Here is a 27,175-nt window from a genome sequence, read left to right on the forward strand (position 1 = left end):
TTGAAACAGTTGTTAAATGAATAACTTCAGCTGTTAACCTAGTAACACAGCTGTGAAGTGAATCTGGCTTCCACATTAATTTTGCTTGTCAGAAGTTTGCAAAAGGTGATCACATCACCTCAGGACACTGCAACTGTCGTAAATACGAGTCAGTTGCCAAGTGTCTGAAATTTGAATACGGGACTATGGGGAGACTGCAATGGTCGTATGTGTGAAAAATGGTCTTAAGTCACTTTTTTCACATACTAAATTGAGGACTATCTATAGATGTCGGTGCTGGAATAATCTGAAAGGTAAAGAAAATAGGCAAGGGAAATCATAGGGAAATATTATAAGGAAATAGTCTGACCGGCATGATGGCCTAGAGGCCTTCCGCTTGGAAAGTTGTGAGTTCAATCCTAGGAAGCAACAAATGTTTCTTATCCAGGCGCCAAGATAAAATATCTGCTGTGAACTCCACATAGGTGTCAGTAAGGGCATCCGGCTGGTAAATGCTCAGTTCCATTCAGTTGCCCCAACTCCATCTGGATAAAAGGGATTACAGGGTTGTAAAAAGAATATAAATATATGTAAGGAAATAATTTGAAAAATAGAGAAAATGATAGTAAGGCTCATTCTATTATTAAATGATTGTTCTTTAAACATTTTTATTTTATTTTTCCTTTGGCAGTGCGTCGACCAGCCCCAAAGTGCGCCAACAGGTGTTGCTGGAACTCAGCTACGTCAATTCCAACCTGCAGATCCTTAAGGAAGAGTTAGAAGGGCTCAATATCTCTGTGGAGGTGTACCAGAACATGGAGTAAGTGAAGGGGATGGGTGGGACTTGATTGTAGGGATGCTCTCTTCTTTTTTTTGGTAACGAATGCAAAAACAAGCAAGCCAAAGAATGTAAAACTGAAGAAAGAACCTTTATTTAAAAAAAAAGAACAACAAAAGAACAAGCTGTATTACTGAAATGGCCCTGCTGTGCCCAAGGATTACGGCAGAGCTTTTAAATTGCTTCTGGGAAAAGAATTCGAAGTAATTAATACTGCCAAAGAGGTGGTTTGGATGGCAGGCAGTGAGGAAGGCAGAGGCAACCCAGCCACCTTATTTTAATTGGCTGGAAGCAAACAGGAAAAACAATAGCAATAGCAGTTAGACTTATATACTGCTTTATAGCCGAGGAGCCGAGGTGGCGCAGTGGTTAAATGCAGCACTGCAGGCTGCTTCAGCTGACTGCAGTTCAGCAATTCGGCTGTTCAAATCCCACTAGGCTCAAGGTTGACTCAGCCTTCCATCCTTCCGAGGTGGGTAAAATGAGGACCCGGATTGTTGTTGGGGGCAATATGCTGACTCTGTAAACCGCTTAGAGAGGGCTGAAAGCCCTGTGAAGCGGTATATAAGTCTAACTATTGCTAACTATTGCTAGGGCTGAAAGCCCTCTCTAAGCAGTTTACAGAGTCAGCATATCGCCCCCACAATTTGGGTCCTCATTTTACCCACCTCGGACGGATGGAAGGCTGAGTCAACCCTGAGCCGGTGAGATTTGAACCGCTGAACTGCTGATAGCAGTCAGCTGAAATGGCCTGCAGTACTGCAACCTAACCACTGCGCCACCTCGGCTCTACAGACGGTGTATATGCTCAAGACCAGGGGTGTCAAACTTGATTTCATCGAGGGCCGCATCAGGGTTGTGTTTGACCTTAGGGAGGGGCGTGGCCAGCTTGACGTTACTTGTGTCGGGGCGTCTGTGGGGGCCCAAATGTTCTGCCAGTGAAAAGGGGCTCCAGACTCCATTTTCAGCTGCGACGGCCTCCTGCCACCCTCCTGCATGCGGCCCCGAGCTCCATTTTCACTGGCAGAGGGCAACAAGAGTCCGTTGCAGCCAAAAACAGAGCCTCAGAGGCATGGGTGGGTTCTGGCTGGCGCTACTGCCGGTTTGCTCTGGGACCTACGCATGCACACCCATGCAGTGCAACAAAAAACGCTCTGCGCATGTGCAGAAGGCAAAAACAAGATAGCACTGCCTATTGCGCCTCCGAGAGAATCAGTTCGGGGGCATGGCAGGCCTGGGTCGCTGCCGGTTCCAGCGACCCAGGCCGCCAAGTTGCTACTGGTTTAGCCAAACCGGTCCAAACCAGTAGGAACCCACCTCTGCTGAGAGGGCCTCATGCAGCCCGCTCGAACTCAATTTTTGCTGGCGGAGGCACCGCGGGCCATTCCTTTGCTGTTTCTAGTGTGGGCCCGCAGGCCAGATCCAGTCATCGGACCTTGAGTTGGTCAAGACATAGCATATAAACGATACTTGAGCAGGGTTCACAGTATTGTTGCTACACACCCTCTCCACAACCTGTTTTCCTTGTTACCTTCTGAGAGGAAGCTTTGAGGTATCCGAAGCAGAACATCTATTCAGTCACAGTTTTGTGCATCGACCTTGTGAACTTTGTTTCCTTGTTCCGCTATGTATTCAAAACGGACAGTGATTAATATTTGTGTGTGTGTGTGTCTGTCTCTGTGTGTTATGTATGTGTGTAGGTAGATATATACTTTCTTTTGAGAGCAGGTAACAGAATTTATCGACACATGGAACTTAAATTTTAACACACCCACAGATGATTTCTCCTGCCCTTCATCCACCATGTCGTAGTAAATGCCCAGGTATAAAATTAATAAAAACAGATGAGACTCAAGGTACTAGTGTGATTTAATTGGTGAAGGTGTTTAACTAGTCCTGGGGAGACCCAGGTCGAACTTTAACCGAGGAAGTTTTGTGGATCACCTGAGGCCAGTCACTCTGCCCAACCGACCTCACAGGATGTTGTTATGGGGAAGAGGATTGCTCAGCCATGAAGCAATTGTTAAAGTAGAATACACTTTGGCAGTGCTACTTTGAACAAATCCATGCAAGATTGACTTTATTTTTTAAAAAAAATCCTAATCACAGTATTACATTTATGCTTGGGTCTTGCTGTTATTCTGACTGAGGCTTCCCAAGAGCAAGAAACAAACTCCTTGTCCCGGCAAAAAAAACCCTTTTATTAATTTACAGTGAATTCTGCTCATCCCCAGCTGGCAAAATCTTTCAAAGGGGGATTTGTAGTCACAGAACCTTATCTGGCTTGGCGTGCTGCCAGGCCGATATCTGGAGAAATTGGTAAGGAGTCTCGGAGAGTCATGAACCAATTAAGCGAACTAATTGTCTCCTGCAAATTCCACTCCCCTTACGCTCCTCTTTTATTTCCTCAGGGAAGGGTCATTCATAGTTTGGCCTTATTCCCAAGTCGCCCTCTGTTCTTTAGTTGTTCCCTTCGTCTGGCAATTCTGCGCATGCGCACACTGGGAACTGGCTCCAGCTGTTCATCTGCCTCATTGAGAACAGCTGATAACTGGCATATGGGTCTGGCCCCCTTTCTGCCTCCGACACAGAGCCTTCATCAGAACCTTCCCCAGACTCCAGGACTGGCCCATGTTCCTCCCCAACCTCCTCACTGTCCGAATCGGCTGCCAGCTCCACTGGCTGCTTTCGGGTCACAACAACTGTCACTGGGACTTTAAACCATGTGTTGATCATAATTGGTACATTAATGCATCCAGAGATCTAAGTTTTCAATGTTTTGCCAATATTTGCCGATAAAGCAGAATATTTGTAGGTCCTTGGTACTGTCTGTTTGGTTGTGAGCTTGGTTGAATATTTAGAAGACGGGTGTCTACTATTTTTCTCCCCGGGAGTTTGGCACTGGGAGTCAGGAGGAGGAACGGAATGCCCCTCTACATTCACCTCAAGTGTTGCCAGGAGCACTGGTGGCCTTAGAAAGCTATGTAACAAGCCTTGGCAGCTTCATAAAAATGATCATGAGAAGGACATTGAAAATCCAAAGGAAAGCTTTGTTTCTGGTTTTTGGTTCCCTCCACATGCAGGCTGCCTCAAAATAATACTGTGGCGGTAGATTGCTCCTGTTGAGATGGCTTTTAGGTTTCTTCCTGCCAATGGTGAAGAAGGACCAGGAAAAAATAGTGGAAGGGCGGGAATGAATTAATATTCCGGTGCAAAAGATGGTGATGGTTTTATGCTTAGAATCTCTGTGTCAGCGTTCCAAATACCATGTAGAATCAAATCAGAATCGAAGGCAAAACTATGCTTAAAGTTCCAATTTAATAAAGCAGGCATGTTGGCACATAGCTGTGGGATCCCAACTCTGGAAGTTACATCAGAATCCCACCCAGTTAAAAGTTCATGATTTTGTCCCCACACCCACAATCCATCACATGGTCCAATCTCCTCCTTCCACGCTGGCGTCCATGCTCAGCTTCTTCTGGTCAGGTGTACTGGTGTGGAGACAAAGGATGACCTTGGCTTCTAGCAAAGAATGAAAAACAATACATTCCAAAATCCTACTCCTTCTAATCCCCCCTCCCATTGACTATACTTAAAGAAACAGCATAATGAAATAAGAGAAAGTGTGGCAGGCCAAAATTCTAAAAGGAATATAAATGCAGGCCTGACATTCTGCTTATTTTTGCTAGACCAGTTGAATCTCTTAGTGGTGCTAAGGGGTGTCCAACCTTAGCTACGTTTAGGACCTGTGGACTTCAACTCCCACAATTTCCTATGCTGGCTAGGGAATTCTGGAAGTTGAAGTCCATCAATCCTAAAGTTGCCCAGGTTGGACACCCCTGGTATGTGGAATGCTTTCCTAAGAGGCAAGATAAGTGATCTGTGCTTACTTCTTACAAAAGACTACTTAAAGATGGTTGACTTTGAATATATTCCAGGCATACTCCTTCTAGTAGCCTGACTACTCTGCTGTTTGAGGCTACTCCATGTCTTTGGAGAACCAAAAGTCTCCAGGGCCCAGTTACTCCTGCTGTTCATGTTTAATTGATCCTTATGCTCCTCATCCTTGTTGTGATGGGCCATCTTCCTAAGTCCACCTCACCGTAATTGGTCATTTCCCTTTCCTGTGACTATTTCCACTGGCAAATTTAAGACTTGAGTGCCGACAGTCTAGTGATTTTTCTGGGGAGTTGGAGAAGATTGTATCTGTAAACTGAATAACTAGATTGCAGGATACAAGGAGTAGGCAGGTAAACAAAGTTATAAACTCTGGGAGGATATATAGAAATCCTTTTATCTTAAATATGCTGGCTCCAGGTTATAGCTTAATTAGCTCCAGCTTTTTAAACATGGGGCAGTGGGAAATGGCCCCAGGTTACACCTAACCCCCCCAAATTTTTGCTATGGCTCCAAGAATATTTGCAAAAGTTGCCTTCGAGGCTGGTGAATATTGGTGATGACAGCAAAATGTGACTAAATCATAAGGAAGGGTAGCACGAAGTGAACGTCCTTACTGGAATTTATTTTTTCTGAGTTTGTCTGAGTTTTAAGCCTGTTTTTACTTTATTCTGCACCAGGAGCTCATACCTTTCGGAGTGTGGTCTCCACCATGCCAGTCAAAGGTCAAGCGTGGCCTTTAGCCTGGAAAAGTTGTGTTCTTTAAGCCACAGGGAACGGGTGTGTCCAGTTCCCTGTGCTGAGTCGGATGAGGAAGTCCAAATTAAGGCATTTATATTGTATAGCAATTTGTCAGCCACCAACTCTCCGCCACGTTGGCGTATAAATCAAAGATGTTAATGTGGATTTCCTCTTTTAATGCAGGGAATCGTTTAGCATCCCGCTGATACCTCTTGGCCTGAAAGAGACAAAAGATGTGGACTTCGCAGGACCCCTCAAGGTATTTTTCCCCCCAAGCAGCAGCGCTAAAGGAATGAAGGCTTTTTGCTCATAAGTAACACTAAAAGGGACGCAGCGGCTCAGCGGCTAAGACCAGGGTTGGGTTCTGCCAGCTTTACTGCCAGTTTGCAACCAGCATGCAATGTACACGGATGTATGTGCTCTTCAATGTAAATTGTTCTGCACACATGCGCAGAACAATTTACAGTGAACTTCACACGCGCAGTCTCCAAAATCCAAAATGGTGGCGGCAAGCGGCAGTTCTGGGGCATGGCAGACATGGGACGCTGCCAGTTCTGCGACCCAGGCCTGAATTCCACTATCGGTTCGGCCGAACCAGCAGCAACTCACCTCTGGCTAAGACGCTGAGCTTGTCAATCAGAAAGGTCAGACGTTCGGCGGTTTGAATCCCTAGCACCGTGTAATGGAGTGAGCTCCCATTACTTGTCCCAGCTTCTGCCAACCTAGCAGTCCAAAAGCAGGTAAAAAATGCAAGTAGAAAAAATAGGAACCACCTTTGGTGGGAAGGTAACAGCGTTCTGTGCTCCTTCGGCATTGAGTCATGCCAACTACATGACCACGGAGATGTCTTCGGACAGTGCTGACTCTTCGGCTTTGAAATGGAGATGAGCACCGCTCCCTAGAGTCGGGAACGACTAGTACATATGTGCAAAGGGAACCTTTACCTTTATCTTCCCTTACCAATAAAAAGGAAAGGAAATGAAATAATTGCTTTTTTAAAAAAGTGAATTGCCAATTTTCTGCTGAAAATCGCTCTCTTCTTAGGCTTACTCCTAGGAATAAAATAACTAACAAATTACAATAGAAACTGGATCAGATTTAATTTGGACAGAGAGGTAGAGTTTCATAGGGATTCCTTTTCCTAAAATTGCTTCTTTGTATTTCAAAACTCTTTTGCTGTTGTTGTTAGATTTATCCAGAAGCTGCTGACCAGTAGCTACACAAATATTTATATACTGCGCATTAAATTAGTTCTTTCTCAATGCCTTTATCTGCGTTCCCTCTCTCCTAACTGATGGATATGTCTGACTTACGGACTTTATCCTTTGGATTCTACCCCCTAATCCTCTCCGCTGCTTTTAAAAATCAGAGATCACACCAAAACTTTGTGCTTTGTGCTAGGTGATGAAAGAGAGCTAAAGTTCAGCAGCCTTTTTTTTTTTTTTTTTTTTGAGAAGGGCCAGGAAATGTCAAAATTAGCTGTGGAAACTAGTTTGCTGAAGGGTAGGATCAAACCCTTTGAGCGTCATTCTCCTAATGACAGGACAGGCTTGCTAGTCATCGGTCCTAGCAGCAAACAAGCCCAGCAGACTTTGGAATTTGAGATGACCCCCTTTTACCTGGCCAATCGTGGAGGTAAACAAGGTTTGTCAACTCTAGAATTTTCATCAATGACCATCTTGGTTGGGAAATTCTGAGAGTTGGCGTTCGTAACAGCTGGGAGGTGTTAAGAAACACTCATGCCGAGGAATTTCAGTATAATAGCAATAGCACTCAGACCAGAGGGGTCAAATCAAGACCCGGGGGCTGGATCCAGCCTACGGGATACTTAGATCTGACCCACGGGGCCACCTCGGAAACGGCAAAGAACCAACCAGCAGTGCCTGTGTCAGGAAAAGCGGAGCTCCATTTTTGCTGACCGAGGTTGCAGGAGGCAGTCGTAGCCCAAAACAGAGCTCGGGGACCTGTTTTCGCTGACAGAACACTTGGGCCGCCATAGGTGCCCCTGACAAAATGATATCAAGCTGGCCACGCCCAGCCTGGCCACCACCCCCAAGGTCAAACACAACCCTGACACGGCCCTCAATGACATCGAGTTTGACATCCCCGGACATATTGTCCGTTAGTGATTTACAGCACACTCTGGGTAGTTTACAATGTAAGCATTATTTGCCTTTTGCCCTCAACCACCTGGGTCCTCCTTTTACTGATCTCTGGAAGGAGGGAAGGCTGAGTCAGCCTTGAGCCCCGTCAGGATTGAGCTGCAGGCTGTGGGCAGAGCTTGCCTGCCATATAGGCTACAAATCAGAATATCTATAAGATCTTAAAGAATAGCTTGGTTAATCAGATCCAAAGAGCATCAAGTCACATGAGCAGATCAGTATAAACACGCTTCAGTTTATTCTCTGTATTGATGAGATAGTCTCACCTTGGCTTTTAAGCTAAATGGGGTGGGAGAAAATACACATTTCATTCACAGCTTTCATTGTACGGCAGGGGTGGGCAACCTTAAACACTCAAAGAGCCATAAAGGTCCTAACCTCCAATTATGGAGCTGGCTGGAAGTCCAATTCCCTCATGATAGAGTCTCCTCCTAGCGCAAAGTTGGTTTTCCTCCTGCCAACCAGAAATCTGGTTCCTCCACCATAGCGTCTCCTCCTCCTAGCACGGCATCCATTTTCCTCTGCTGACCGGAAGTCCAGTTCCCCCCACTATAGTCTCCTCCTAGCACAGTGTTCTTTTTCTCTACCTCACCAAGAGCCCTAACCCTATCAATTGTGGAATCGACCGGTGACAGGAGCTACAGCAGAGGGATGAAAAAGCCACATGCGGCTCCAGAGCCGCAGGTTGCTAACCCTTGTTCTAAAGTTTAGGAACCTAGCTTCCCATAAACTTTGCCGTATAAATTCCCTGGGAAATTTTATGACATACAGCATGAGACTTTTAAAACAAATCACTTTGATGCCTTTGGATATGGAAACGTTCCCAATATCAGGTTATAGATATATTTTTCCAATGGAAGCTCTTCATTTTTCTGTCTTCTCTGTTGGATTCAGAAACAGGTTTATTCTCTGAGCTGATTCTCACAAAAAAGCAGCAGTGGTTGTCCAGATGTTTAAATCACGTTTGAGGGTATACAGTACTAAGATCTTTAATGGAATAGAATATTTCTAAGAAACTCAGTTTATATATCAATCCATCTTCTCAACTCCAGCTGTCATTCTGGATAAATCTTTTAGGTAGATTTCTTCAGTTGCTCTTGGCAGAATGTTGGATATTTTAATTTATGTCTGAGCTTGAATGAAACAAATAGGCAATTTGGAGACTTTAAAAAAAATATTATTTTAATGGATTGTTTCAATTATTTTCAGGACTTTATTCTGGAACACTACAGTGAAGATGGTACAGAATATGAAAATGAAATTGCAGATCTTATGGATTTAAGACAAGTAAGTTTTGAGAAGGTCCTGTTTGATTTACAGTCTTGGGGGAAGGAGTGGAAGAGCCCGTCCCTATTTTATTTTCATTTTAATTAAACATAATAAAAGGGAAATACAGTCCCAATCTCTAGTGCATTTAGTTTTCAGGCCACCACTCCTTCTCCTCTCCTTCCTTTCTCTTTAATTAATTTTGTTATAATGGTTTTATTTGTTGTAAACCAGCCACAAGCATTGGGATCCAGGTGGCATACAAATTTAATAATTTGAACAAGAAGAAATCATCTAGGATTGTATAAATAATTTAATAGAGATGTTAATTGAATATGAATGAATGAATGCACACACACACAAACACAAACAGAAACACAGAGGTACAGTCCGTTTAGTGACCATTCAGTTTTTCATGCTTACAACCATTGCAGTATCCATGCACGGTCACGTGATCAAAATTCAGACGCTTGGCAACTGACTCATATTTATGACGGTTGCAGTGTTCTAATGCCATGGAATCACACTTTGCGACCTTGTGACAAGCAAAGTCAATGGGGAAGCCAGATTCACTTAACGGCCATATGACTAACTAAATATGACTAACAGCTGCACTGATTCACTAAACAACTGTGCCAAGGAAGATGGTGAAATGGAGCAAAATTCACTTAACAACTGTCTCGCTTAGCAACAGAAATGTTGGGCTCAATTGTGGTTGTAAGTCAAGAACTACCTGTGTGTGTGTGTGTGTGTGTGTGTGTGTGTAAATAATATAATTTTTTGCTGATAAATAAATGAAGGGAGACTAGTATAGATCTATTTCAAGCAATTTATCTCTCATCAACTAGCCATACCCTTGCTGGGATTTGAACTTGGGCTATTTTACATGTTAGGCAGTTGCATTAGCCTCTAAGCCATAAACTCCCGTCCCTTATCAAATATTTATACAAATATACAAATATAATAAAAATAACTTTATATAATTTTATATAATAAACATACTGTAATTAAGCCACAAATGGCCCTTAGAAGACCATTAAATAGATGTCACACTAATAAGTGATTAGATGCAGTATTGCAGACTAATTCTGCCGACTGCCAGGAGTTCGATCCTGACTGGCTCAAGGTTGACTCAGCCTTCCATCCTTCTGAGGTGGGTAAAATGAGGACGCAGATTATTGGGGGCAAGAGGCTGACTCTATAAAACCTCTTACAGAGGGTTGTAAAGCACTGTGAAGTGGTATAAAGTGCTATTGCTACTCCAAAAGCCCCCCCTTAAATACCCCCGTTTTTATTTCCTGAATTCCAATCAATTAAGAGCATTCACCTGGGCCACACATCAACTTTGTAGCTAATATCTGTCCTATATATTCAAAGGCCTGCCGGACGCCCAGCAGAGATGAATCTGGAGTCGAGATGCTGATGAGCTATTACGTACAGCTTGGTTTTGTAGACAATCGTTTCTTCTCACCCACTAGAAATCCGGGCATTTTATATACTTGGTAAGAGCTTTCTTGAAATCGAACGTTTGTCTAGTTTAACAAGGGGTGATACGATAGCAGTGTCCCAATATCTAAAGGGCTGCCACAAAGAAGAGGGAGTCAACTTATTCTCCAAAGCAACAAAAGGCAAGACAAGGAACCATAGATGGAAGCAAGCCAAGGAGAGAAGCGACCTGGAATTAAGGAGAAATTTCCTAACAGTGAGGACAATTAACCAGTGAAACAGAAGTTGCCTTCAGAAGTTGTAGGTGCTTCATCACTGGAGGTTCTTAAGAAAAGCTGTACAGCTATTTGTCTAAAATTGTATATGGACTAGAAGACCTTCAAGGTCCCTTCCAAGGTCTACTCAGATTGATTGATGGCTTGATTAAAAACCAAAAAAAAGTCTAGTTGCCTTTTGAAAAAGCACCTTTGGAATGTTGGTCTGGTTCACACATCATGCTCAATCACAAAGGGGTTTCTTTCTCTGTGAATTAAGGGCTTGTGTCAGAGGTGGGTTCCTACCAGTTCACACCTATTCGGTAGAACCGGTTGGTCAAATCTACTGAACCAGTTAGAAGAGGTTCCACCAGTGGACCCGGGAAGCAGGCCACACCTACAGAAGAGGTTCCAAAAATTTTTGAAACTCACCACTGGTGGGTGTGTAATGTCCCGCAGTTATCTACGCATTAATAATGATCTAGTAATATTTCCTTATACATTTTAGGGACCTTTCCTTACATAATTGGTGTTTTCTTTCATACTTTTGGATTTCTAATTTCTGTTTCCGTTAGTTGGCAATTGCTAAAACCAATCCCACGTGAAAAAGTATTCAAAGCCTTCTTGATTTTAATTGTCAATTTATTTATTCCTGCACATTGTAATATTTATTCATTTACATATCTCTGTTTTTCCACTGTTGTGCAAACACAATTCCAGCAGCTGCTAACATGTGTAAAATTAGATATATATTATACTCCCTTTCAAATAGCCAACAAAATATTTCTGGTTTTAATTCCATATCTTGCTTTACGATTGCTTCTAACCACTAACTTCTGAATAGCCACTTGGACCGACCTAAGTACTAATTCATAATTTCATATCCGGTCACATGGGCAGCAAGCCACTCCCATCCGGTCACATGGGTGGCAAGCCACTCCCACAAAGGAGGCCACACCCACAGAGTAGGTTCCAACAATTTTTGAAACCCACCACTGGCTTGCGTTGACCGTTTGATTCAGCCTACCCTAGTTAAACCAAAGATGGCTTAGTCCCATGATGGCATGTGTGGCATCTCTAAATTGGGAATCATAAGAAAAGAACGTTTGTTCGGGGTTGGATTTTTTTTTTATGACATTGTAAAAACGTAAAGGAAATCTTTCCTCCCAGTTCCTTTCCTTCACTGGGTCATTAACATTTATGTTCTCTCTGGTTTTTATTGAAGGTACGACTCTTTCACAGGCGTCCCCGTTTGCCAGAAGAATTTGTTGCTGGAAAAAGCCAGCATTTTATTTAACATAGGAGCTCTCTACACACAGATTGGTACAAAATGCAATCGGCAAACGGGAGCCGGGCTTCAAAAGGCCATCAGTGCTTTTCAGAAGGCGGCAGGTAAGGAGCGAGAAGGGGGGGGTTGTTGTGCTCTCCCCACAGCCCCTCCCTTAAAGAAATGCCTGGAGATTGAATAAGCTTTAATCCTCTTGTTTGCAATTGTGATTTCCTCTGTTCCGGGTCACATGAGCTTAATTTCACACTCTTTGGACATCCAAGGAAGGCAGAATTAACGCCCAAAGAACTGTAAGCAAGAATAGCAAGGAATGTCTGCATCTTTGTGTGAAAACATTCTTTTCAAAACTTGTTATTAACTCCTTCTGCCTCCTCCCTGTCAATTTTATGGACGGCACTTAAATAGGCTGTTTAGCTAGAGCAAATGTTGTTGTTGGGAATTAATGACTTACATTAGTTCGAAATCCTCGATAATTTTGGGTCGTTATTAACTGCTTTCCATTCTTCACAATCCAACCCTCCCCCCCTCCAACCCCACCCCTGCTATTTGCAGGCATCTGCAAATCTTTTCTGGTCTGGAACACCGTTGTGCAATCTTACACAGTGGCCTCCCTGCCTTTGTGGATTTTCAGCAATATCCGTGTGTGTGCTCAAATTAGACAACCGTCTAACTCACGGATTGCAAAATAAAGTGGAAGGATGAGATTGCTCTTAAACCCCGAGTCACCAGAGGCAGAAAATCCTCGACTTAACAACAGTTCATTTAGTGATTGCTCAAAGTTGCAAAAGCGGCACTGGCAAAAGCAACTGATAATGTTTTTCACACTTACGCCCCATGGTCACGTGATCAGAATTCAGATGCTGGGGGAAACCGGTTCATCTCTATGATGGTTGCAGTGTCCTGGAGTCCCCCTTTTGCGATCTATTGAGAAACAGAATCAATGGGGAGCCAACCATTTTACTAAACAACTGCAGTGATTCGCTTAAGCAGTCTAGTGCTAGTCATTCCCGACTCTAGGGGGCAGTGCTCATCTCCGTTTCAAAGCCGAAGAGCCAGCACTGTCCGAAGACGTCTCCGTGGTCATGGGGCCGGCATGACTAAACGGCAAAGGCACACGGAACGCTGATCCCTTCCCACCAAAGGTGGTTCCTATTTTTCTACTTGCACTTTTACATGCTTTCGAACTGTTAGTTTAGCTGGGACAAGTAACGGGAGCTCACTCCATTATGCGGCACAAGGGATTCAAACCGCCGAACTGCCGACCTTTCGATCAACAAGCTCAGCATATTTTTTACACATCCACTGTGTAAAATGGTTTTGAATACAGAGTACATTAGTATCACCACCAGATAAGAATCTTTAATGAAAACAATTACTAATTTTTTGAAGAATAAAAAGAGTTTGGAGAAAACATTTCGGCAGTTTTTTTTCCGTTCCAAAGGTTTTATTTCTTTTAAAAAACACAAATATTTCATCATTCGTCAATCATTAAAACATTGAAGTACAATTTTTTTGTATGCCCCTCCCTCCACCCCCCAACCCCCCTCCTCCTTCCCCCCCCCCCGACTTCCCAGAACCCGTACACGGTATGGATTTTTAACTAACACAGTCTAAAATCTATTGAAAAAAAAGAAATAAAGAAATTAATGACATTCTACATTGACCTTAGCTTCTTCTTGCTGAGCTAACTTTAAACAATTTAAATCATTTCTGATCTTAAGCATAGGCTAACTGGAATTTCTTGGTCCCGTATTTATTTTGTATATAGTCAATCCATTTTTTCCAGTCTCGTTTATATCTCTCATTTGAGTGATCTTTAAGATATGCCGATATTTTAGCCATCTCGGCTAAGTTTGTGACTTTCAATGTCCATTCTTGGATTGTAGGCAAGTCTTCCTTCTTCCAGTATTGCGCCACCAACAGTATTTCGGCAGTTTTTTTGTGGGGTGGGAGGGAAAGAAGGGATATGGTTGAGAATTCAGTTATCATAAAGGTAATGCAATATCATTCAAACCCTGCCCATAGACCTTTGTGGACAGAAGGAAAGATTGTTGCTAAGATTTTCGCCTATAAACACAACCCTGAGTATACAAACATACAGGAAGGCCTTGTCAAAGACCAGATGGTGAAAGAACAAATATTCTTTTATAGACTCTGACTAATAAAACAAACATTTCTCAAATCCTTAAGAAATGGCAGAATTGGTTGCTATCTGAGGTTGATTTATGCCTTTTTTTTCCCATCTGGGATTTTTAAAAACATTTTGTTAAAGGAACTGTGATCTTTAAAAACCCTGGCCCCTGGTGATCTTTCTAATAAGGCTACCCATATTTGCAAGCATCCCCAATCACTGATCGGATTCAAATGGTTTTACTCCTATTTTTGATTGGTCCAGGTTTATTTTAGCATGCTGGATGAACCATACCATTGTAATTTGCAAAACCATGGTTTGCAAATTACAATGGTAACCGGAGACTCTGGAAAGAGTGAAGAAAAGAGTAACAAATCTGATTAGAGGCTAAAGACTAAAACATATGAAGAATGGTTGCAGGACTTGGGTATGTTTAGCCTAGAGAACTTCTGCCAAACTAGCAGTTCAAAAGCAGGTAAAAATGCAAGTAGAAAAACAGGAACCACCTTTGATGGGAAGGTAACTGTGTTCTGTTCGCCTCCGGTATTTAATGATATCCGAGATGTCTTCAGACAGCGCTGGCTCTTTGAAATGGAGATGAGTACCTCCCCCTAGAGTCGGGAATGACTAGCACATGTGCGAGGGGAACCTTTCCCTTTACCCAATCTAGAAAAAAGAAGGACTTGGGTTGACACGATAGCAGTGTTCCAATATTTGAGGGGCCGCCACAAAGAAGAGTGAGGGTCATCCTATTTTCCAAAGCACCAGAAGGCAAGACAAGAAGCAATGGATGAAAACTAATCAAGGAGAGATCCAACAAAGAACTCAGGAGACATTTCCTAACAGTGAGAACAATGAACCATCAGAATGGCTTTCCTCCAGAAGTTGTGGGTGCTCCATCACTGGAGGCTTATAAGAAGAATCTGGACAGCCATTTATATGGAATGGTATAGAGTCGAGCCAAGAAAAGAGCCGAAGTGGCGCAGTGGTTAGGGTGCAGTACTGCAGGCCACTTCAGCTGACTGTTATCTGCAGTTCGGCGGTTCAAATCTCACCGGCTCAAGGTTGACTCAGCCTTCCATCCTTCCGAGGTGGGTGAAATGAGGACCCAGACTGTGGGGGCGATATGCTGACTCTGTAAACCGCTTAGAGAGGCATGAAAGCCCTATGAAGCGGTATATAAGTCTAACTGCTATTGCTATTGCTATTGTCTTCTTCTTAAGCAGGAGGTTGGACTAGATGCCCTCCAAGGTCCCTTCCAGCTCGGTTATTCCATTTATAGCTTATCATGGTAGATCATAGGCTATGTGGTGGCTCAATGGCTAAGACGCTGAGCTTGTCGATCAGAAATGTCGTCAATTTGGCAGTTCGAATCCCTAGTGCCGCGTAACGAAGTGAGCTCCCGTTACTTGTCCCAGCTTCTGCCAACCTAGCAGTTTGAAAGCATGCAAAAATGCAAGTAGAAAAATAGGGACCACCTTTGATGGGATGTTAACAGCGTTCTGTGCGCCTTTGGCGTTGAGTCATGCCAACCACATGACCACAGAGACATCTTCAGACAGTGCTGGCTCTTCGGCTTTGAAACGGAGAGGAGCACCGCTACCTAAGAGTCAGGAACGACTAGCACATATGTGCGAGGGGAACGTTTACCTTTACCTATCATAGGTCAGCACAACTACCTCCTCTTCAAGATCCCCAACAGAAATTCTTTCACACCAAACAAGGCTCCATTTTGTCTGGAATAGGAGTGGAAACAATGCAGTCTCACTAAGATTTTCAACCGCTCCCTTTCCCACAGAAACCCGCTGTTTGTTTGTATGCATGAGTATTTGACAAGAGTGGGCCGAAGTGTGGCACGATGGGCTTCCTTAAAGATTTGACGTTGCCTTGAGTTTGCATTTCAGGGTAATTTCAAAGTGGTAGCTGAATGTGAGGTGGGTGGGTGGGTGGGTGAGAGAGAGAGAGGGACTTTGCAGCAGGCTTTAGGGCAGCTAGCCATTTTCGTGTAATTAAATCTTGCCGATAAAACTTGACAAACCAGTTGGGAACAATGCATTTTTTAAAATTATCAGATCTCTGCTGAACGCTACTAAGGATCTGAAGCTTCAGCAAATGTTTGTTTTCTCAGGTTTCCAAAGAATTTGTTTGTGTGGAATTTATTTGAACTAGGTCCAACTTGGTTTGGCCTGGCAAAGTTTGCCTGCTGACAGATTCGTCATATTGTCACAGTCCTGAATGAGTTTTTCGTTCCCCTGTCGGAGAACGGTCAGCGTAGGTTGACAGAGTTGCTCAGAGATTTCTCCATTTCCCAAATGCCCCCTTTCTTTTGGTTTTTTACTCTCAATTGTCCTGACGATGGAATTGATGGATACATATACATATACATATATATGTTGTATTTGTGCTGATAAATAAATAAAGGGAGACTAGTATAGATATATTTCAAGCTATTTAGCTCTCATCAGCTAGCCATACCCTTACTGGGATTCGAACCTGGTATGGCTAGCTGATGAGAGCTAAATAGCTTGAAATATATCTATACTAGTCTCCCTTTATTTATTTATCAGCACAAATACAACATATATGTATATGTATATGTATCCATCAATTCCAACAGTAAAAATATTGGGTTTCTGTCTGGATGGTCTCTTGTGACGAGCCGATGGACAGAGAATGGAAGTAGTGAACTTCCTCCCATATTTGGGCATACCAGGGGTTGTGACTTTAAATATATATAGATTTTACAACCCCCGGTATGCCCAAATATAGGAGGAAGATCACTATTATATATATACACACACACACACATATATATATACACATATATACATATATACATACATACATACATACATACATACATACATACATACATACATATATATATTATGATTGCTACTCAATCTTGGAAGTGAAACTAGGTGGAATGAGAGGATCAGGAGGAAAGTCATTCCGCCAGCTTCGTAATAGAGATTATAGATTAAAAAAAATAAAGAGATGTGATCCCCATCTTTCTTAATCAGGACTGGAACCTTGGCAATTGCTTTCAAAGAATTTGAAAATCATTGAGATCTTCACACACATATTCTGGCCTCTTTGGGCTCTAAACTTCCTCTTATTAAAAAGGCATTGGTTCATATAACATGAATAATAAACACGGCATGCTAGTGAGATAAGGAGGGAAATATCTTAGAACTTATCTACCAACATTATTTGCCTTGTTTTTGGTTCCTTTGATGCTTTCTTAGAGTAAGGCGTGACTCATTGGAAACCAAGAGCACATGTCAACTGAATTACCATATTTTTCGGAGTATAAGATGCTCCAAGGTGCGCCAAGGCGCAGTGGTTAAATGCAGCACTGCAGGCTACTGCTAGATCAGCAGGTCAGCGGTTCAAATCTCACCGGCTCAGGGTTGACTCAGCCTTCCATCCTTCCGAGGTGGGTAAAATGAGGACCCAGATTCTTGGGGGCAATATGCTGACTCTCTGTAAACCGCTTAGAGAGGCCTGAAAGGCCTATGAAGCGGTATATAAGTCTACTGCTATTGCTATTGCTCTGGAGTATAAGATGCACCTTAGTTTTTGGGGAGGAAAATAAGAAGAAAAAAATCTGCCTACCAGTTATTCATCTCGCTAGCATCCTTAGCCTGGTCAGCTTCAGCACATTAGTTCGCTGGTTGTGAGCACGCGCCTGGTTGAGGCTGGTAAACAGCTTCAAAAGCACAGCTGATCGTTGGAGGGAGATCCAGTGAGTTAAGCAGGCAAAGTGCGAAAGCCGTAAGACAAGGCAGCAGCTGTTCTGGGTTACCATTTTCGGCTCCGCGCTTCGTGTTTTCAGCGTCCAAACGCTCCGTTTGAGACCCTTTCAAGGCTGCAGGGATTGCCAAGGCATATCACCTCAATAACAGTTGGGTGACCCAAACGTGGACATCTAATCTAAACTGAGAAATGAATGGCTAAATGCAACTACCATTGTGTTTCCCTGAGATTGCGGAACTGATGCCCCATGAATCCTCTTTTCTGCTTCTTCCCCAATTTCAGGTGTTCTAAACTATCTAAAAGAAACTTTTACTCACACTCCAAGTTACGACATGAGCCCTGCCATGTTGAGTGTGCTGGTCAAGATGATGCTCGCTCAAGCTCAGGAGTGCATCTTTGAACAGATCTGCCTTCCTGGGATACGGAATGAATTTTTCACCCTTATAAAAATGGCCCAGGAAGTTGCGAAGGTAAGCCGCGTGAGAGCAGAGTGGTACGCCTGCCTTTATCGTTTGCTGACATCGGGACAATACGACGATTCCCTGTGAAATAGCCCTCCAAGAATCAAAAGAAATGGCACTTTTCCTATTATGGGATGCTAGGGAGGCAGAAGAGTGTCTTGTAATGCTCTAATGCAGTAGTCACCAACTGGTGGTCTGCGAGAAAATTTTGGTGGTCCGCAGAAAAATCTTTGCATTTTTGTGTTTTTTATATTGCACTAAATTAGGGATTCTCAAACTGCGGCCCCTGGGCCGATAGGACCCACCAAAGCAATTACTCCCGCTCGCTGACAGGGTCCTTCAGGCACAGCTTGGCCATCTGTTTAGTAGCTCCAGCCCTTCCCTTCCTCCCTGGGAGTCCAGGCGCTTCAGGGAGTGGTGCAGGAAACTTCAGCCGGACTCCTTGAGAAACGGAGTTTGCAGGGGGCTGATCTAGCTCCCGAGCTGGCTACAAGACAAACATTCATTCTTGGCTGTATTTGAGATTCCTAGCTGCAATGGGCAGCAAAGCTAGGGTTGACCCTGGGTGCTTCTGTCCGCTAATAGGCGGCCAAGTTAAGTACCTGAAGGACCCCATCCCATCACTAATTTGTATTAGTGGTCCGTAGGATTTAAAAATACGAATTTAGTGGTTCCTGAGGTCCAAAAGGTTGGTGACCCCTGCTCTAATGAACCTCCCCTCCATGGTGGATCAAAAGACCAAAGCTTGTTTCAGCAGTGGAGGCTTAGAAAGGCTCTTTTCTTTCCAGAAGTTATTCTAGGCCTTTTAGATTCGTCTGTGAGGAAAACAAGATCGTCTGTCATTATTGCCAAAGTTCTTTCTCTTTCTTTTATCCTTTGTGAGAACAATGTGCATCTTTAAGTAAAGACTCCAATAACTGTTGATCAGCGCCAATACTGAGTGCCTTTGAGTGAGCTTTTAATATGTAGAGTCAGTAGCTCATACTTCTCTTGTGCTTTGTTTTTAAGGTTGGAGAGATGTACATGCTTGTGGACACCGCGATGAGTCAAGCGCCAGTCAAGGAGAACATCCCTTACTCCTGGTCAAAGCTGGCCGAAGTCAAATCGGATCATTTCAGAGCTTTGGCGCATTATTTTGTTGCCACTATGCTGAACGATCACCAGAGTAAGGAGATTGCCAGATTTGTACATTTGTTGGCCCTACCTATCGGTGGACCAAGAAATGAGGAGTCCTTGGTGCTCTTTGAGCACGATTGTTTTCCTGCAGACCTCTCGTTACCCAAACTAGGTAACGGCATCAGTGCGTGGTAGTGTTTGGGCAGTGAAACATCAGTAAGAAAACAGCCAAGCTTAGAGAGCACCAAAGACATGTCATTTCAACCCTGAGCTACAAATATTCTCCTCTATTGGAGAAATGGAACAATTCTGAAAATATACCATATTGTTCTGACCGAGGCTCCCCAAGAGCATGAAGCAAACTCCTGGTCCTGACAAAAACCCCTTTTATTAATTTACTGTGAATTCTGTTTATTCACATCCAACCAAGTCTTTCGAGGGAGGATTTACAGTCACAGACCTTATCTGGCTTGGAGAGCTGCCAGGCAGATATCTGCAAAACTTGGCAAGGAATCTCAGAGAGTCATGAACCAATTAAGCAAACTAATTGTCTCCTGCAAACTCCACTCCCCTTTCGCTCCTTTTATTTCCTCTGGGAGGGGCCATTCATCGTCCACCTCTGGCCTCACTCCCAAGTGGACCCCTATTCTTTAGCCGTTCCCTTCGTCTGGCAACTCTGTGCATGCACACACTGGGAACAGGCTCCAGCTATTCGTCTGCCTCACTGATGTCTGACTCTGAAAGCAGCTGATAACTGGCATCTGTCCCCCTCTCTGCCTGAGACACAGAGCCCTCATCAGAGCCTCCCCCAGACTCCAGGACTGGCCCATGTTCCTCCCCAACCTCCTCATTGTCCGAATCTGCTGCCAGCTCTGCTGGCGGGCCACAACACACATTCATTTCTATTTGGGGAGTACACAGGGGGAAGAGATCCTAATTTTTTTTTTAATCTGGCAGCTTTGATTATGAGATTCAGGCTACAATCTTGACTTTTTGGAGCCCACTGCACAAACAGGTCCCGCAACTCTTGTGAATTGTGGAGCCCGTCTCTCTAAAGTTCACACTGTCAAAAGTGGTTAAAAGCTAAAAAACCAATACAAGTTCCCTCCCTTAATAAGAAATACATTCGAATTAGGCACAAGTAGACTTCCCTGATGCTCTTATTTTTCTTGGGGTGTTCTGGTCCAAATGTTGAGACTTTTAACCTGCTGATTAGTGAAAGATCACTTCTGGGCAACTGAATGTTCAACAACTTCAGGAACAGACTGAAACATGAGAAGCCATAATCCCAGAAGAAAAACAGGTTCTGGAGTTGGTGGTTGCTATTGAGTGTTATTCTTGGTTCATCAGGCCTGGAGGCATCTCACCTGGACAGTAAATGAAAGTAAACCAATGTTTATCTTCTCTTTCCTTTGTTCTTGGAACCCCAGTACATCAGACCGATGATGAAGATCAACAGGAAAAGGCTTTTTGCCAGCTGTATGACCACATGCCAGAAGGAATGACACCCTTAGCTGTCTTAAGAGATAGAAGCCAGCGTAAACAACTAGGTAAGGGTAAATTCTTTTTCAGGTCTATCATCCAAGTAGGCATGGTCGATAAATGTTGATTTTTTAATGTTGATTTTATTTATATGCCGCCCTTTTCCCCCCGAAGGGGACTCAGAGCGGCTCACAACTCAACAGGGAAGGGGATACAAACAGAATTTAAAACGACATAAAAACAATGCAAAATTAAAACACAACAGTCATACCAATTCGAGACGGGGGCAGCAGTTCTTTAGCCCCAGGCCTGTCGGAACAGCCAGGTTTTAAGGGCTTTGTGGAAAGCATGGAGAGTGGTGAGGGTTCGAATCTCCACGGGGAGTTCGTTCCAGAGGGTCGGAGCAGCCACAGAGAAGGCTCTCCTCCGGGTAGTCGCCAGTCTACATTGGCCGGCGGATGGAATTCGGAGGAGGCCTAATCTGTGGGATCTAATCGGTCTAGTGGAGGTAGCAGTTAGACTTATATACCGCTTCATAGGGCTTTCAGCCCTCTCTAAGCTGTTTACAGAGTCAGCATATTGCCCCCAACAACAATCCGGGTCCTCATTTTACCCACCTTGGAAGGATGGAAGGCTGAGTCAACCTTGAGCCGGTGAGATTTGAACAGCCGAACTGCAGAACTGCAGTCAGCTGAAGTAGCCTGCAGTGCTGCATTTAACCACTGCGCCACCTCGGCTCATTTTAATTGGCAGCAGGCAGTCTCTCAAGTTCCCAGGTCCAATACCATGAAGGGCTTTATAAGTGACGACTAGCGCCTTGAAGCGTATGATAAAATCATGGATTAGAAGCTCCAGGTGTTTCTTTGCTTCGGGATATGTCATTTTATCTCCCCCAAACTGGTGAAATCTATGCGTTTGGGAAGAAAGGCTTGTTCTGTACTGTTTTTCAATTTCATCAAGTTTAAGAGGCACGGGTTTCAACACCCAGAATTCCCTACCCAGCATGGCTTCCAACTGGGAGTTGAAGCCGAGCCAAGGTAAACCTTGTTGAGGTTAAAACAACACTGTCATTGTAGACAATCATAATTAATTTGGATAGCCAAATTAGACGTGGCGGCTTAGTGGCTAAGACGCTGAGCTTGTCGATCAGAAAGGTTGGCAGTTCGGCAGTTCGAATCCCTAGTGCCGTGTAACGGAGTGAGCTCCTGTTACTTGCCCTGGCTTCTGCCAACCTAGCAGTTTGAAAGCATGTGAAAAATGCAAGTAGAGAAATAGGGACCGCCTTTGGTTGGACGGTAACAACGCTCCGTGCATCTTTGGCGTTTTGTCATGCCGGCCACATGACCACAGAGACGTCTTTGGACAGCGCTGGCTCTTTGGCTTTGAAACAGAGATGAGCACCGCCCCCTAGAGTCGGGAACAACTAGCACGTATGTGTAAAGGGAACCTTGACCTTTATGATCCTTGATGGGCAGAGCTGTTGTGGCTTAAACAATCCAGGATTTTTATGGTGCAGAAATCCATCCTATTCATTCATTCATTCATTCATTCATTCATTCATTCATTCATTCATTCATTCATTTTTTTTCCTTCTCCAGGAAGACTTCATTTGCACAAAGCCCTCCTTTATCACAAAGAAGCCTTAAGGGTGTGTAGCTTATGCACAAAGCTCCGGAATATAGAGATCCTTCAAGAGATTTTGTCCGTCGCGCACAAGCGGACGCTTCTCAAATATACCCAACAGGAGCAAAAAGACGACTTCTTTAGTTTGGTGCCAGCACCGAATATCCTTTGTAAGTCCTTTTCAGCCTGGGGTGACCTGGAAGTCAATCCCTTTTTAGATAGTTAGATCTAAAACCAAGAATAACAGGTATTGATTTACACCTAGTCTGGCCAGACGGAGTACTCTACTATTTGCATCTACTATCTACTCTGGGAACTATTTCGGTGGGGCTGTCTTCACTGTTCTTCTTTCACACATAATATCTGGATTGAATTGTCTTATACTCCTCAGGAATGCACCTCCACTCCGGGAAACTGCCCCCTCACTACATTCCATCCCATAGATTCAAATCAATCATCTATTGATGTCTGTCTTACTGTCTCCCAATTTATATCGTATCACCTGTCTGCCAGTCTGTCTGTCTGTCTGTCTGTCTGTCTTTCATCCAGTGTTGTGATCCTACCGGTTTAACAACTGGTTCAGTGATCGCGGGCTTTGGATCAACATTGATTCAGATTCTAAGTGGATAAAGGTTTAGTTCCCATTGGAAGGGATAAGATTGCTGAGCTTCTAAAGCTACAGAGAAAACAATCCTCAAAGATTTAAGATTTTGCGGCGATCTTCAAGCTATGCCATTTCACCCAGCTGCTAAGAAAGTGGGAGAGGGGTACAAGAAAAAATGTTGCTGTGAGCTTCCCAGAAGTGGTTAAAAATAATAAATCTATTTGCTTTGCTTTTATTCCAGCGCACTCAAATCACAAATTAGAACTGATTCCGCCTCTGTTCTCTAACGTGAAAGTGAGAGACTTCTTCGAAAGGCTGGTATGTCAAAAGCTACCTGCTCTCCTGTCACTATGACACATTGCCCTTAATGTGTCTGAACACCTTCTTGCATCAGAATTAAAATAGCTAATAAATAAGGTCCTGCTTCTATCGCTTGGGAGGGTCCAGTAAATCTATTGCTTGGAAGGGCTTCTCCCTGCAAACTAGCAGTGGGTCATGTCTACTTATGAACATGAGGTTAAGGTTTATCTTCTTTTAAGGTGGTTAAATAGGCACGCATGTAAAGATTACTAGCCAATAATCCGGCCTTGCTCAGGTATTTATTTATAGGGGGGAAATGTCCAGATCAAATGTAATTTCTAATGTTGGATTTTCCCCCTTACCAGAGGGAGCCCCCTTGTGGAGTACTGTGAAGCTATTACCATGGCAACTCCACTGCGCTGTACAGTAGAAGCCATTTTACAGTCGTACAGTAGAAGCCATTTTAAGGCCCAACAGGCTGTATCTTAATACATACCCTGAGGGGTGTTACTCCCACAATATTTTTCACCAGAGAGTAAGCCATCTGTGTACCAAGTTCGGTTGAAATTGCTCGAGAAACCATGCTGAGCATATAAATTAATCCAAGTATGATGGTGACAGTTATGGACTGAACACAATTCCCTCTAAAATTCATTCTATTTTAGGCTAGGTATGCTGTATGGACCCATTACTAGGGATTGCAAAATGTCTGCGATCCGTAGCATGACTCCAAGCAGTTAGAACAATTAATCAATGAAACAACTTGCCTCCAGAGGTTGTGGGTGCTCCAACACTGGAGGTTTTTAAGAAAAGGCTGACAACCATTTGTCTGAACGGGCTTCTTGCTTGAGCAAGTGGGTTGGGCTAGAAGATTACTAACTTCTAGAAGAAAACACGGAAGGTTCTAGGGCTATGATGGCAAACCTATGGCTTGTGTGCCAGAACTGGCACGCAGAGCCCTCTCTGTGGGCACGTGCACCATCCCCAGCTCCTCTTCTGGTTTCCGTCACACAGGCTAGTATTTCCTGGAGCGTCCGAAAACGGCCAAAAAACAGCCCCGTTTTTCAGATCATTTTTGGGCCGTTTTTGGGCCTTCATTCGAGCCAAAAACGGCTTGAAACAGCCCTGAAAAAAAAGCTCAAAAAACAGTCTGAAAATGGCCCCAAAAGAGGAATGTGCATGCCAGCCTGCTGGTCTTTGGGTTTCCAGTGGTACGGCGTGCACCAAGACCAGCTGGCCAGCGCACATGTGTGTGTAGGAAACCCGAAGACCAGCTGCGTGTGCTGGCCATCTGGTCTTCGGGTTTCTGGCATTCCAGTGCGTGTACATGCATGTGCGTTCTGGCATGGGCGCTCGGTGCCAAAAAGGTTCGCCATGATTGTTCTAGGGCAGTGTTTCTCAACCTTGGCAACTTGAAGATGTCCGGACTTCAACTCCCAGAATTCCCCAGCCAGCGAATGCTTCAAGTTGCCAAGGTTGAGAAACACTGTTCTAGGGGAATACTGGTAGGAAGGGAAGCCCTCTGTAATCTACATGAACATTTTTGCAAAGTGTGGATTGGATAATTTGACTCCCCTGCTCTCCGTGTCTCAGGGCCCACCTGCAGTGTTTTCAGCCAAGCAGAGGTGGTCTCCCCCTCGCACCATCCATTTCAACTGTGAAGATGGCCTCTTGGGTTTCACTCTGAAGGGGGGCTCTCCCGTACAGATTGACTGCATCGACCCAGCTTCTCCTGCAGCAGTAAGTGGACATTTCCCAACCCAGAGGGTCCTCTTGGTAGAGCTGTTCAGAGTGGAAAGGGTTAATATCAAAGGACTTTTCTTCTTACACTTCTCACCAGAAAAATCCAGTAGCCGCCTTTCTTTGACGGGCTTTTATTTTGCTATTTGAGATTTGGGGTTCAAATAATTTAACAACCGGTTCTCTGCCCTAATGACCAGCTGGGTAGGTGTGGCTTGGTGGTCATGTGACCATTTGGGCATGGCCAACTCAACGTCATTCACCTCGATGGGTGCTTCACCTTTGCTGTTACAATGTAATAAGTGGTTAACGGAGGAGGCAGTTTCTGTAAGCAGGGCAATAAATATTAGGCTAGAAACAACACCAGAATGTTCCCTTCCTTACAGGATTAGCCCTGTAAAGTGGAAAGAAACAAAAGGAGATTTCTTCCAGCAACCGGTTCTCCGAACTGCCTAGAAAGTTAACAACCAGTTCTCCCGAATAGGTGTGAACCGGCTGAATCCCATTACTGCATGTCCTCCCTGATATTTCTGTTACTGAATGAGTTTGAAAAGTAGAGTTTATTGTAAAACGTAATCTGAAAGACAGCTGGGATACTTCATAACACTTTTGGATTGGTACAATTTAAACGTATGTTTTTTATAGCTGCACCCTAATGTGCCTTGTCCACAATGAAAGTAGCAATTCATGTGTTCTGACCTAGGCTTCCCCAGCATCACGAAGCTGAGTCCTTGCCACAATAAATTCCTTTCATTTAATTTACAGTGAATTCCTAACGTCCTGGCCCACAGTCTTTCAAGATAGTTCACAATTACCAACTTTTATCAGGCTTGGAGAGTGGCCAGGCCCATATCTTTCAGACGCTGCAATACTTGGCAAGAATGCAGGAATGAACTAATTGTCTCCTGCAAATTCCACTCCCCTTTCGTTCCTCTTTTATTTCCTATGGGAGGGGCCATTCACCGTCCACCTGTGGCCTTACTCACAAGTCGACCCTTGTTCTTTCGTCTGGCATCTCTGCGCATGCGCACACTGGGAACAGGGTCCAGCTGTTCATCTGCCTCACTGATGTTTGAAACTGAAGGCAGCTGATAACTGGCACATGCCCCCCCCCCCCAAAGCCCTCATCAGACCAGGCCACATCACGTTCTTCCTCTGTTAACTTCTTCAAGACTGAGTTTATACATCTCAGTAAACCATAGACTGCTTAACCTTGGAGTAGTAAATAAACCCCAAGGCTAGGTCCACTTAGTATGCTAAACCAAATCTAAGGGGAAAAATTAGGGCTTAACAACACAATATAGAAGCACATTACCAAGATTATTTATTAATGAAATCATGAACCTATTAATTCATAATTAAGTCCCACTAGGCATCGTGGAGTTTATTGCCACGTCATTGGTTGAGTGGTTGGGCTTAATACTGCATTGAAATCAACAGATCCTATTTGATTAGAGATAGGAACTTAAAATCCTTATTGTTTTAATCTGGTTTCCATGGTGAAGCTGGACAATTAAAGCTGGTAAGGGAAGTTACCAGATTCTGCCTGGCTTTATAACTAATGCTAAGGAATGCCCAATATTTTTTTAGTTGGCAGGTTTGAAAGAAGGAGACACGGTGATTGCTATTGAAGGCACGGATTGCAAATGGTTGGGGATGAGGGACGTCTTGGAAAAACTCCAGCATTTGAGCGAGCAAAAGATTGAGATCCAAGTGATCAGCTGTCAAGAATATGGACCTTCCTTGGTAAGTAAAGCTGGGAACAGAATTTCACCACAAGACCATCAGAACTGCAAGATATTCATTGTTGTCGTTAGTTGTGAAGTCATATCCGACCCATCATGACCCCATGGACAATGTTCCTCCAGGCCTTCCTGTCCTCTGCCATCCTTTGGAGTCCATTTAAGCTCACGCTGACTGTTTTGTTGACTCCATCCAGCCACTTCATTCTCTGTCGTCCCCTTCTTCCTTTGCCCTCCATCCTTCCCAGCATGAGGCTTTTCTCCAATGAGTCCTTCCTTCTCATTAGGTGGCCAAAGTATTTGAGTTTCAACTTCAGGATCTGGCCTTCTCAAGAGCAATCGGGGT

At 43.9% G+C, this 27,175-nt stretch overlaps 1 protein-coding gene across 1 annotated transcript in view; it reads left to right on the forward strand.

Annotated features, from left to right (window-relative positions):
- Window positions 1-27,175, forward strand: part of RHPN2 (rhophilin Rho GTPase binding protein 2) — a 49,182-nt gene that overhangs the window by 19,961 nt on the left and 2,046 nt on the right. The window contains exons 3-14 of the mRNA XM_032230415.1: window positions 671-799; window positions 5,639-5,714; window positions 8,827-8,904; window positions 10,261-10,385; window positions 11,809-11,975; window positions 18,044-18,231; window positions 19,231-19,387; window positions 20,769-20,888; window positions 22,419-22,613; window positions 23,289-23,365; window positions 24,941-25,087; window positions 26,678-26,833. Of these exons, the coding sequence (XP_032086306.1) occupies window positions 671-799; window positions 5,639-5,714; window positions 8,827-8,904; window positions 10,261-10,385; window positions 11,809-11,975; window positions 18,044-18,231; window positions 19,231-19,387; window positions 20,769-20,888; window positions 22,419-22,613; window positions 23,289-23,365; window positions 24,941-25,087; window positions 26,678-26,833 (1,615 nt within the window). The remainder of the gene's footprint in view (window positions 1-670; window positions 800-5,638; window positions 5,715-8,826; window positions 8,905-10,260; window positions 10,386-11,808; window positions 11,976-18,043; window positions 18,232-19,230; window positions 19,388-20,768; window positions 20,889-22,418; window positions 22,614-23,288; window positions 23,366-24,940; window positions 25,088-26,677; window positions 26,834-27,175) is intronic.

Source organism: Thamnophis elegans, chromosome 14 (assembly GCF_009769535.1).
Source record: "Thamnophis elegans isolate rThaEle1 chromosome 14, rThaEle1.pri, whole genome shotgun sequence".
Classification (NCBI taxonomy): Eukaryota; Metazoa; Chordata; class Lepidosauria; order Squamata; family Colubridae; genus Thamnophis; species Thamnophis elegans.